This window comes from Archocentrus centrarchus, chromosome 16 (genome assembly GCF_007364275.1).
Source record: "Archocentrus centrarchus isolate MPI-CPG fArcCen1 chromosome 16, fArcCen1, whole genome shotgun sequence".
In the NCBI taxonomy this organism is placed as follows: domain Eukaryota; kingdom Metazoa; phylum Chordata; class Actinopteri; order Cichliformes; family Cichlidae; genus Archocentrus; species Archocentrus centrarchus.
This window is the reverse complement of record NC_044361.1, coordinates 24,025,783-24,038,458: the sequence shown is the minus strand read 5'-3', so window position 1 is coordinate 24,038,458 and position 12,676 is coordinate 24,025,783. Positions and strand designations below refer to the sequence as shown.

The 12,676-nt window shown below is 39.3% G+C and overlaps 2 protein-coding genes across 2 annotated transcripts; both read left to right on the top strand.

Moving 5' to 3' along the window:
* Window positions 1-1,304: 1,304 nt before the first annotated feature.
* LOC115794039 (uncharacterized) lies at window positions 1,305-4,661 on the top strand. The gene is made up of 6 exons (XM_030749267.1): window positions 1,305-1,358; window positions 1,476-1,669; window positions 3,073-3,203; window positions 3,640-3,758; window positions 3,858-3,997; window positions 4,451-4,661. Exons 1-6 carry the CDS (start codon window positions 1,305-1,307, stop codon window positions 4,659-4,661), a joined length of 849 nt encoding a protein of 282 aa, XP_030605127.1.
* Window positions 4,662-5,368: 707 nt separating this feature from the next.
* Window positions 5,369-12,303, top strand: LOC115793909 (stereocilin-like). Its single transcript, XM_030749093.1, has 15 exons — window positions 5,369-5,427; window positions 5,595-5,644; window positions 6,914-7,034; window positions 7,126-7,244; window positions 7,333-7,474; window positions 7,568-7,761; window positions 8,675-8,765; window positions 8,893-9,016; window positions 9,223-9,404; window positions 9,717-9,866; window positions 10,031-10,173; window positions 10,568-10,704; window positions 10,816-10,913; window positions 11,357-11,510; window positions 12,046-12,303. The coding sequence occupies exons 2-15, from the start codon at window positions 5,616-5,618 to the stop codon at window positions 12,126-12,128; spliced, it is 1,767 nt and encodes a 588-aa protein (XP_030604953.1). The 5' UTR covers window positions 5,369-5,427; window positions 5,595-5,615; the 3' UTR covers window positions 12,129-12,303.
* Window positions 12,304-12,676: the final 373 nt, after the last annotated feature.

Below are 12,676 nucleotides of genomic sequence, written 5' to 3'. Positions count from 1 at the left end.
TAAACTAATACCAGTAAACCTCAATGAATTGAAGCAATGTTGTAAAAAAGAGTGGGGCAGAATTCCTCCACAACGATGTGACTGATAAAGTCATACAGAAAATTATTACTTCATTATTAGTTATTATTAGTTATTCCTACTGTAGTGCTTCTACAAGCTTTATGAGGTGCACTTAGTTCTACATTTTAGAACTTACTTTTTGCTAAATCAGTAATGATGTGGACAAATTCTTGGAACTGACAGTTCTTTTTACCATGACTGTATTAGGAACGCAAAAGTCAAGCTGAAGCTTAAATGGTTTTGTTGCAACAATTTGATAGATTTTTTTGATAGATTTTTTTCCCATGAGAGCTCCAGTCATAGTACTGAGTTGTGTCATTACGGAAGTGTGAAAACCCTGACTATACTCTGTAATATGAGCCATAACTAATATGTGGCAAATACTCTTTCAGCGTGCAACATTTAAATTTAAAGGTTTGATTTTACAGGATACCCGGAGCCTAATTTGATGGTGGCCAGAACTGTCTTCAACTCCAGGTGATTCTGTGGGTGGTTCTGTTTCGTGTTTTGTCCTGAAGAAGCAAGTGCTCGCTGTAGTTATCACAATGATGTCCACAAGCCATTCTTGTTAAGTTTCTCAAATAATGTCCAACCCACCACTTATCCACTTTTTATTAATAAGAGAATAAGCATAAAGAAAAGGATTTTCTTTAGCTTTTTGCTGCAAAATGTGAGTAAATAACTCACTGATAAGATGCTCCTGGACTTGGTATTCAACTCCATCTGAAGAGTATGTTTATGTGTGAATATGAAACACAAAAATAGTAACTAGTCAAATTTGACATGTTAAGCAAAGAATATTTGATATATTTTATATTTGAAGACATTTCTTCTTAACAGCTTTTATTTGCACTCTCATTTTCCTTAGTGACTTGCCTGTGGACGACAGACGTACTAACCAATTCAGCACCCTTGTATCCACTTTCCTTCATCAGCTGAATTTAGTCACTCCAGGAACAAACATAAAATCACTTGGTCAACTCCCCATGGATATTCCACAAAAAATGGTTTGAACATATAAACATATATACACCCATAATCAAACACATGTGCATTACGCACATTGATCATACATATTTTTTCCAGATTAACATAAGAACAAACATGTAATTTGTTTTTTATCACTGTGGGTAGCAGGTTAGTCACTGAAGTCACTGATTATTTAAAGCAGTATTTATTATCTTCATGGTCAATGTGATTTTTTTTTTATCTGTTCTTTCTATCTGTGTTATTAGACTAACCAGATGTGGAATTGCAGCTATCTTCCTGACATGATTGATCTGATGAGAAACCATTCAGTTAGTACACCAGTGGCAAGAACTTAACACGCAAAAAACAAATAAACAAGCAGATGCAACAGAGAAATTGATGCTGCGTTTTAGCAGTCATGCCTGCCATCTGTGTTTTTCCTCTAGGAGCATTCTGGATGTTACCTGCAAGCATTTGCAGCCCCTCTTTGCTGGGTGACTTTGACCACACAGGGTAAAAAGAGCATGGACTCAAATGACTATGAAACACTGATGTGGGCTCTCAAACCTATGGCAGGGGTTATGCCATTTCTGAAAACAAAACTTCTTACCAGTGTAGATATCCCACAGCTGAAAAACATGTGAGTATGCTTTTATGCAATTACTTTGTGTGGCTGGCATGAGAATTAGCACCTCTAAGTCTGAGGCCGTGGTCCTCAACCAGAAAAGGGTGGAGTGCCCACTCCGGCTCAGGGACAAGTTGCTGCCTCAGGTGGAGGAGTTTAAGGATCTCGGGGTCTTGTACATGAGTGAGAAGACAGGGGGAGATTGACAGACAGATTGGGGCTGCATCTGCAGTGATGCAGACGCTGCACTGGTCTGTCGTGGTGAAGAGCACAGGTGGCAAAAGTACAGACATTCTTTATTTAAGTAGAAGTACTGATACTTGTGTTAAAAAAAATACCTTTAAATATAACCTCTTTCCTCTCCTGTCCTCTTTGTTACATCTTAATGCACCTCTGAGTGAAGTTACCTCTCATTCTGGGAACCAGCAGCACACAGTTTGTGTGTTTGTTGATGTTTGTTGGGCTGATAGAAACGTTGGGTTTGAAATTACCTGCCACAACACCTTACTCCATTTACACTCGCTCCTCTTCTTCTGTTGAAGTACTATGACCACAACTTACAGACATCTGCACTCATGCTGGCCCACTTTAACCCCTGAGTACAGTGCTATAAATGATAGATAAATTGTGTTTTTGGTTCTTTCATCTCTTTGTACAGTATATGATAAGCCCCAGTGATGGAGGATACACTAATAAGATTGGCTTTTATATGTGTTATTGTTTCCTCCAGTTAGGCTCAAATCAGGTTGATGTTTGAAGGCACGCAGTAACCAGAAATAAAAACGTCCCTCAGACATGTTAAACCTAAAGTAATGAGCCTGTTTAGAAAATGTAAGGAGTACAAAGTACAGATATTTATGTAAAAGTGTAGGGAGTAAAAGTAAACAGTTGTCAGAAAAATAAATACTCAAGTAAAGTACAGATACCTGAAAATTCTACTTAAGCACACTAACAAAGTATTTGTACTTAGTTACTTCCCACCTCTGGTGAAGAGGGAGCTGAGCGTGAAAGCTGAGCGTGAAAGCAAAGCTGTCGATTTACTGGTCAATCTACGTCCCTACCCTCACCTATGGTCATGAGCTTGGGGTAGAGACTGAAAGAACAGCAGAAAGGAGCTTCCTCCGAAGACTGGCTGGCCTCTCCCTTAGAGACAGGGTGAGGAGTGCAGTCATTCGGGAGGGGCTCAGAGTAGAGCCGCTGCTCCTCCACATCGAAAGGAGCCAGTTGAGGTGGTTCAAGCATATGACTAGGATGCCTCCTGGTCGCCTCTTAGGTGGATGAAGAAAATGGATGGATGGATGGATGGATGGATGGATGGATGGATGGATGGATGGATGAATGGATGGATGGATGGATGGACTTCATATGGCTTTTTTTTTCATAACTTTTCTTACAACTGAAATTTCTGTTGTCTCCAGGATGGACATATTGAAGGATATGTATGATCGCATACCTGTTGGTCAAAGGGCTCATGTGGCAGAATGGGCAAAAGATCAGATCACCAAGAACTACTTCAACTGTACAATGAAGCCATGTTACCCAATGTTAAGTAAGAAATTAAGTCAGAAATCATGATAAAATCTTTTTACACACAAACAGTTGTGCTAACCTCGGAGGCTATTAAATTGACTCATGTTAATTTATTTGGGACTTGCATTATACCCAGTACTCATATAACTCGTATAACTCGTATAACAGTGCACCTGCTTGGTGTGGTTGTGGCACACACATTTGCAAGTCAGGATGTATGTTTGTGTTGATGGGACTTTAGTCCAGGCAGTCATAGAAATGACAAACTTTATTAAGTGCTACAGGTGAGTAATAGTCACCAGCACTGAGCACGAAGCAGGCTTATCTAACACTCACAGGCACATCGAGGAGCTTGTCAGCAAGCACCACAGTCGTGCACATAAATTTTAAGAGGCTAGTTTGATGTTTTGTTTCCTGCCTCATATGTCATGTTGTTTTTCTTGATTTATTAATAGAGGGTGTGTATATGTGTGACCCTTCACTGAAATGGCTGAATTTGGAAGCACTGACTATTATGGGACCCTTTCTGTCCTATTTAACACCAACTGATGTTGATTCTTCTCCTAAAGTAGAGGTGAGAGAAGGATAAAGAAGAAGCAAAACTCAGAATAGCAAAAAAGCAACAAGGTTATAATTTTTGTCCCTATTTCTGTGCTCTGCTTTTATCTTCTAGCTATGTGAGTTTTTCTCATCAGAAAAGTTTAAATCCACCATGAAGGTAACCAGGATGAACCCCACGCTGAGTAAGAAGTTCCTCCAAAGGATCTCCAAAGAGTGCTTCGATTCACAGGAGTTTCCCAAACATGTGGATAAGTGTGTATTCATGTGTACATTTATGTACATTAGTGCATTTGTTAATAGTAAATGTATTGTCCTGTAGGAAAAGCACAGGTTCTTAGGATATTATTTAACAAGTCTAGAGTTCAATTCAAGTATACAAGTAATTAAGTAAAACCTCTTCTTTTTCTGCTTTCACATGTCAAAGTGTCTGATGTGAAAAGGTGATAGTAAGCATCGCTGGAACAGGATCTAACTGTACTTAACATGTTACATAATTTACTAAAACTAAAACTTTACCTGCTACATACCAAAATGTCACAACATTGAGTTCTCTGCTCTTAGATCTTGTAGGAACAGAAAGAGAGACAAAGTTTTTAATAGTAAGTTTAGAAACACAAAAACGTGTGGAGAACGCTGAATCAGTTTCAAGGTTACGGTTAAGGTTAAGTAATCACTACATTGTTTGTTGCCTTTGAATCTGCACAGGCTTGGCCCACTGGCTTGTTATTATGATCCCCCAGAGTTGAATCAAGACCTCAGCGAGAAACTCCTCTCTCAGCTCGACAACTGTGACAGCTCCCAAATCATAAAGGTATATTTCACTTACCTGTGCTTACCCAAACTTTCACATTTATCTTCTTTGGCCAAAGGCCAGAGTAACCCCTTTTTCTGTGAATTGTTTCATGAATCTCAGTAGCGTTGCTCCTTTTTTTTTTTTTTCTTCTCTCACACAAGCTGAAGACATACCTTGTCAGTTCTCTGAGGTCACTTTCAAGTCCCGCTCAAATAATACAAGACCTCAGCAGTAGTGTTACCTCATTGTCTGCCAAAGACATTGCAGCAATCCCTGCCACCAATCTCACAGAGGCTCTCAAAAATATGGGACCAACCATTCGATGGACACGGAGCCAGCTGCATACTCTTATCAAGAAACATCTGGGGGATAAGAAAGTGAGCGGACTGGGTTAACAGTTTGTCTCAGATAGCTGCCCTCGTCACTAGATACTTATGTTATTCTGCTCCCCCTCAGTGTAAACAGATATCGGGAAGGGAACTGATGGAACTTCAGTCAGTTGCAGAAGGTTTGCCAAACTGTGTCCTGAAACAGCTTAAAGCTGCAGAGGTCCTGAATGAACCAGAGGGCCTAAAGAACATCTCCATGCGAATGAGGAAGGGACAGCTTATGGCCATGCTGGTGGGGGTGAGTTCTTCATGTTTCTTCATTACTTCACAACTAGTAGATTTTATCACACACAAAAAGCATTTATACTTTGATTCAATTATTAAACATACTGTTAAAAGAGTTAAATGTTTTCCTGTAGATGCTTGGGCAAATGCGTCCTCCAGAGCTGGTGTCAAAGTTGTCTTCCCAATTGCTTAGCATAATTTCTGTTCAAACTTTGGCCAATGCAAACATCATCTCTTTGGACCAAGTGACAAACAAAACTTGGACTCGGTCACAGGTAATGTTCCTGAAAACCTCCTCTCATGCAGTGTTGTTGTACTGTTTTGTTGAGTTTCCTATTTAATTTAAATTTATTACTCTAGAAAATGTATGGCTGATTCCTTGATATTTTTCACTCTGTTTCACTCAAAAAAATGGTGCCGCTTGTGCTGTGTTTTTATCTAGGCAGCATATCTGGCAAAGAAGATGGCTGACCTAAAACAGCTTCAATTTAGGTGAGATAAACATGTTGTGGACAAAATGACTGGAGCTACTATTAGCTGTCTACTTTGTGACAGAAAACTCATTTCATTTTTAGGGCCCGTCTGTCTAAACTTGTCCATGAAGGTTCTTGTTGAAGTGCCCCCGAATGTAGCACTGAGTCACTGCAACTCTCATAAATCCTTTTTTACTGGCAGTCCTACAAGTACAGAGAGAAACAAGAACAAACTGTCAAAATATTGTAATTTCTGTGACTTACCCTGTGGCTACACTGAACCCGTAATGTACATGAACAGATTGCAGAGCTTGTAAATGGTGCAAACATGCCGCAGATATATTATCTACAAATTTATGGTAACATCAGTCCTAGGCTGCAACCTTATTGATTAGCCTCTGATGCCAGCTTCTAATTGGCTGAGCATTGTCTAACATGTTGGTCAGGGATGATTCATTGCTGCAAATAGTACAGACTATGACTCATCATTGAGCAATTAAAGTCACACCTACTGCTCAGCAATATTGCTCAAATCTAAACAACAAGGCTGCATTATCACAAAGATCAAATCATTTCAAACTGGTTTCTTGAACATGAAAATTTATTCAAATGGCCTCTGCAGTCAGCACATCACAATCCAATAGAGCACCTTAGCTGACAAATCTGCAGCAACTGCTGCTTACTGCTATCATGGTAATATGGACCAAAGTCTCAGGAATGTTTTCAGCACCTCGTTGAATCTGTGCCATGAAGAATTAAGGCAGTTCTGAAGGCAACCCACGACTAGCAAGATATACCTAATAAAATGGCAGATGAGTGTACATTCAGATACACATCTGCTTCACAAACACACTGCATTCTGTGTAGCCAAGGGGTTGCACTTCATGAAAAGCAGCACACACAGAGCCAAGAGTAGCTGATTCCCTTTGTAGATTTCAGGGCACATATATAACATATATAGTAGACTCTGAAGGAATTTAAAAGGTGTGAACCAAAGATGCAGTATGGTGGCATTTTTTCCCCTTCTGTTACTGACTTATGGTATTGGCCCGATAAGTTTTTTTTTTTTTCCCTGCAGGTCACTATGACTTCACAGTGAAGTTGACTTTGTGCACATAAAATTTCATCATTATTTCATTTAGATGTTTCTTTGAAATTCTTTATCAGCATATGAGCTTTACCAAAGCACTGAATGCAGATATATAATTTTCTTTATGCTTAAGTTATCATTATGTTCTTGTTACTGTGTATGTTGCGCCTATGTTTAAAACATTTTTGGCTGACACAGGAAGATGCGTTCAGCCCTTCAGGGAGTAACCTGTAAGATGATTAACGAAGTTCCTGACAGCGGGACCATGGAAATGGCTCAGGCCATGACAGAGTATCCAGAGTGGCTCTCTAGATTTCAGGTAGGTATTTATTCACACATACACATGTTGTCTTTAAATGAAATATGTGAAATCCATAGCATATCCCTATCAATAATGAACATGTTTCCAGTCAGGATGTGCTGCCCGAAAGCTTTTTGCAACTTTGGTGAAAAAGAGAGCAGACTTTTTCAAAACCATCACTGAACAGGAGCTGGATATGATTCCTTCATCTTTGCTTCTTCACCTGCTGTAAGCAAACAGTGTATTTGCTAATTGAACATTTATTTGAAAAAATATGTGTTGAAATCTAACAGTTTTCTCTTTCCTTTTATCGCAGCCCTTCATATGTGGAGGATTTGCCTAGTTCTGTGTGTCCCATTTTCCTTGACAAGATGGAAGAAGCCAACATGAGCTCTTTGCCTCTTCGTGCCCCATCTCGTCCTGCACTCACCAAGAAAGCTCTGCTCTGTCTGGCCAATGTACCCTCAAGGATACATACTGTATTTCTAACTATGACCTGATAAATTGTTCGACATGTTTAACAACAGCCTGAAATGTTTGTGTTTTTGTAGGGCACAGATTTATCCAAACTCACCATTAAGGATGTGTCCATGCTTGGACCCCTTGTGTGTGAGCTGCAGTCTTCCCAACTGGGTCTCATGAACCCTGATGTACTCAACTCCACTTTCCAGAAGATGGCTTTCTGCCAACACATTCCTCAGCATCACAGAGCAGATATAATTAATCTGGTCTATCAGACGTTTGGGTAGGACATTTTCTCAGTGGAGATAAGTTTATACAGAGAAAACCCATAAACTGTATATAAAAGATGGACAAGGCTTCCAGGTCTGAACAGTGAAGTCTATGTGGAAGTATCTTAAATCTGCATTCTTTCTAATGGCCAGCAGGGGGACTCTGGTTGGTTTCTTTCCTTTAGGACAGGGGTCAGCAACCCGCAGCTCTGGAGCTGCATGTGGCTCATTCAGGCTTCATCTGCGGCTCTGTGCGGCTCGCGGTAGTAAATTATAAGTATCCAATTGAAGTGCATTTTATTTTTGTAAGTTCAGTTTTTGTTGTAGTTTTAAATTGGAACATTATTGTGATCTTGAAATATTAAAATAAAATCATTTTATTTATTTATTTTATTTTATTTTATTTATTTAGTTTCTCAATATATGCATCACCCGCAAATACTAGCGGAAGCCAGTAGCCGCTACGGCTTCCGCTAGTATTTGCGGCTCTCACTGTTTTGTTTTCTGTGGAAACCGGGTTCAAATGGCTCTTTCCGTATTACAGGTTGCCGACTCCTGTTTTAGGACCTCAGTGTGCACTTTCCTGATGACTTCATGGTCTTAATCATTAGTCTTACTGAAGTTAAGTCCCCATTAGAGTAAATAAGGAGGATAAAGCATAGTATGCTTTGTGCGACTGACAAGTACCTAGCCAATCACAGTGCCATGTTCCTTGGTTCCTCCATCAGCTCCACCCCTCATTTCACATCCAGTTTTAAAAACACCAAGAATCACAATGGCAAAATCCTCTCCGCTTAAGGCTTAACCACAGGACTTCCCTAAGTACTGGGTGGCATCACAGTGACTACATCCATCTTTTATATACAGTCCACGAATATGACTGTATATGAAATTAACAGTCTAATGTATTCTTTTAAACACCTGTAGGAATTCTTCTCAGTGGACTGAGAACATTATGGAATCAGTTGGTCCCCTTCTTCTTTGTGATAAGAATGCCACATCTGCTCTACCCAACAAAGTGTGTAGCTCATCTTCTGTTTGCTTTTGTCATTATCATGAATAATCCAGAAGTTCATTATAAATGGATATATTATATTTTCAGTTTATCTTTGTGTTGATGTTGTCCCTGTCTGTGTCTCTGTTAGCCTTGGATGAAGGATGTTCTTTATTTCCTGAAGTCACACCTCTCAGATCCTTCAGATGCCCTGAGAAAGAAAATCTTTGATCTTACCACCGCCGCCACATCAAATACAATGCGTAAAAAGAGAGGTGACGTGTTGTATCTGTTGTAGAGTGGGTAAAAATTATGATGAATGATTCTGTTTTGCATATCTGCTTTCCATCCTCACTGTGCCTCTCTATACTAATCATGGTAACAGCAAAACTACTCTTGATCTGTATTTTCAGTGTAAGTTTGGTGTTAAATTTTATTTAAAGTGGTATTTAAAAAGTCTTACAGTTGTTTATATCTGTAGAGACCCTGAGAGAACCCACTAAGGAGTTGGTTGAAGAACTGGGAATGGATAATGTGTACTGGTCAGCAGCAGCGCTGAATATGATGTCAAACAGCACTTTCCTGGCTACTGTAGAAATACTTGGAGAAATCCCTGACTACAGTGCAGACCAACTGGCTGTGCTCGGTAGAAAAGCAGCTGAGGTACAGTGGAGAGAGTCATTTTGGTTCTGTTCATTCACCAACCAAAGAGCCCTTCTGGTTCTTCTTTTTGTGGTTGATTTTAAACAGGTGGCTTTGTGTGGAACAAAAGGGATTTTCCCAGTTTAAATTCTTAGAAATCATTTCTTCAATTAATAATACAGCTTTATTAATGAAAGTTGAGGTGCACTTAGTTTTTAATGAATAATCAGTAGTTTAATGCTGTTGAACCAAAGCTAAATGAGCAGTTGCATTACACATTTCCCTTTATCATGTATGAATTGTTTAAATAAGTATTTCTCTGTATTTCTTCAGGCCTTTGGTCCAGTGTCACAGATGAGTGAGAGTGTGGTCTCCCAGCTGCAATGTATAAATCAGGGCTTTTCCAACTCCGATCTGGAGAATCTCCACTTGCCTTTGGACAATGTGGAGGGAATTTCCCGCTGTGGCTGGACTCAATCACAGGTGAAGTATAGGAACATCTTTGCATGCTCGCTGCTATGTTCAGTTCAGTTTTATTTATATTGTACCAAATCACAAAACAAGCAAAAACCAACAGTCGCCTCAAGGTGCTTGTAAGGTAAAGATCCTACATATTGATATTGATTATACACATGACTTGTGTGCAGATGGAGTCATTGTGGAGGGGAGTTGCCAGATACAACAACCTGACAGCGCAGCAGCTGGGAGCTGCAGAGATGGTATCGCTGAACCGGCTGATCTGTGGCCTGAGCTCCAACGAGATCGGACAGCTCAGCCTGGACGCCTTCAAGTTTGTGCACCGCACATCACACTTCTCATTTTATTTATGTCATCCATTATTTTCTGTCCTGTTAACCTAAAAAAAGCATGTACCCCCACACTCCATCCCACCCCCAAAACAGTAATGAAACTAGTTATAAACTAGTCACTAATTTTCACTAGTGAAAATTCAAGTGAAATTCTGTCATATGCAAGATTTGCATGTGCAGGACTTTTTCATTTCTAGCCTTGATGTCTTCCTGTTTTTAAGGCGATATTCCTAAATACATTTTAATGCTAAAATAAGTTTGTAGCTAATCTAGATTGACCTTTTTGTCAGGTGCATGAAGCTGTCATTTATTAGAGTAGATTCAATTATTTTGAGATGGAGATGGAGTCACAGCTGCATCATGTGTTTGTCACAGGAGCGCTGTGGCTTCGATGGATGGTATCGAGTGCTCCTTCAAGGTTTTACAGCAGTTAAAAACTCTAGCTGTGACTGCGTTTGGGAAACCCAGAAACTGGACAGAAGCACTGGTATTAGATTTAGGCAACATCGTAGGTGAGATAATATCCATGAATTAAAAACACCCTGTAGGAATATTTCTTAAAAACAGTTGACTGGGCCATAAATTAACTTTCCCTTTTGGTAATATTTTAATGTGTCCCTAAGCTGGGTTGGATGCATCTGAGTTGGCTTCTTTGGACCCATCTGTCTTTGCATTTGTCAGCAAGACCTGTATCCCACTCATCCCTCCAAATAATTTTGCTGTAAGTAGCTTTCTTGAACCATTTTTACTTCCATTTATTGTTTTCAAGCTGGAAGCCAAACCCAGAGACCAGATTTTACTAAGTACATTCACTCAAGTGCTGGACAGTGCTGAAATAGGCTTACATGCAAAGGCTCTAATGTATAATTTTGTACCAATGTTTTATAAAAATAAACATTCAAATGAAGCTCAGGTGGACTCATTAGCCAAGAATATATCTTACTTTTATCAGGCTTACTCCATTTCAGAGCAGATTACCTACAGTGATGGCTGGTAAAGGTTTTTGCAGGGCACAGGTTAAAATCAGCTGCACCGCAGCCAAATACAATAAAATTTGTGCTCATAAAGAGGATGTACTCATTACTAATAACATGTAAGCATGCATGTTCTGCGTGTGCAAATACATAATGGCTAATGTTGTATGCCTGATTGTTTTCCCTCCAGGCACTCTCTGTTGCTCAGCTGGAGGCTCTTGGGCCTGACAACGCAGCCATGGTTACCAGCAAACAGCGAAATCTGCTGAATGACGATCAACTTGCAGCACTTGAAACGGCTCTGACTGGTTTCCTTGACAAGCTACAAAGAGCTGTCCAGTCGGGTAAGAAGAAAAATGTGCACAGCTTTTAATTCACACCTTCTTCGTCATCTAAATATTGTGAAATATTTGAAGTGAGTTAAATTTCATCCTGCTATCAAAATCTGTCATGAAGACCTGGCTTGTTTGGGAAAACCTGATTTCAAAGTGTTTTCCACACAAATATGGTGAAAAAAATAGCACGCTGTGTTCATTTATAATTTAATAATTATTATATAGAATGAAAACAGTGTGAAATGGATCACAGCTCATTGCGGGTTACAGAATCGTGCTCTGGCATCTTCGAGGTAACGTTATGATGCAAAAGTTTGAAGTCTTGCAGATTTTGCCAGCTGATCTCTGCCTTCAGCCTGAAGTAGTGAAGTCCCACTGAGGGAGAAGAGCAGGAGGCTTCATACAATGTTCATATTGCTCCATAACAAATAAAAAAGTGTAAACAATTGTATTCTAAGCTCACCAAATTAATACTGAGGGGGATATAGTCACAATTTATTCCAAGGAGCACTGAAAAGTCTTTACATTTCACTCACATTTCCAGGAGCTCCATCGCTGAGTGTGGAGGGGATCTCCGCCTTCATGAAACCCCTTCTCTTTCTTCTCATGGGGTTCCTCCTGCTGTGATAAGAGTCATCACATCTAACTGCAGAGCCTACAACAGCTTAAGCTAATTAAAGACATAGAATAATAATAAACAGCAGTTCAGCAATTTTTCATATTTATTTAATGCTGAAGACGTTTGCACAGAGTGATGTTCTACGACAGTCTATATACATTTGTACTGAGGCTTAGATGATCTGCTGAGATATGTTAGGATTCTTTTACTCCGTTACATTTTGATCAAATATATTTTACTGAATGAAGAGGAATATTTTAAGTTTAATATTTTTATGTTGTCTGTATGAGTCTGTTATTTGGATAGTTGAATGCCAGTTATTTGGACAGCTGATATTTACTGATTCAACTCAATAAACACGATTATACCAACAGCCGATGTTGAAATTTGTTGAATGAAATGTTGCGTTAAAGCCACAGATCCAGTTTATATTAAAATATTTGATTTTATTTAGTCAATGCAAGACACCCACAGGACAGATGACTATCAAAGTTTTTTTTTTTTTTTTTTACAAACTGAGTAAAGCATGGATGTTATGTTCGTCTATGGTATTTAT

Bases quoted from the DNA above. Each gene is read 5' to 3' on its own strand.
- LOC115794039 (XM_030749267.1), top strand. From the start codon at position 1,305: ATGTGGAATTGCAGCTATCTTCCTGACATGATTGATCTGATGAGAAAC. The intron at 1,359-1,475 runs GTTAGTACACCA...TTTTTCCTCTAG, and splicing joins ATCTGATGAGAAACCATTCA to GAGCATTCTGGATGTTACCT. The intron at 3,759-3,857 runs GTGAGAGAAGGA...TTTATCTTCTAG, and splicing joins ATTCTTCTCCTAAAGTAGAG to CTATGTGAGTTTTTCTCATC.
- LOC115793909 (XM_030749093.1), top strand. From the start codon at position 5,616: ATGGCTGACCTAAAACAGCTTCAATTTAG. The intron at 10,174-10,567 runs GTTTGTGCACCG...TGTTTGTCACAG, and splicing joins CTCAGCCTGGACGCCTTCAA to GAGCGCTGTGGCTTCGATGG. The intron at 10,705-10,815 runs GTGAGATAATAT...TGTGTCCCTAAG, and splicing joins AGATTTAGGCAACATCGTAG to CTGGGTTGGATGCATCTGAG.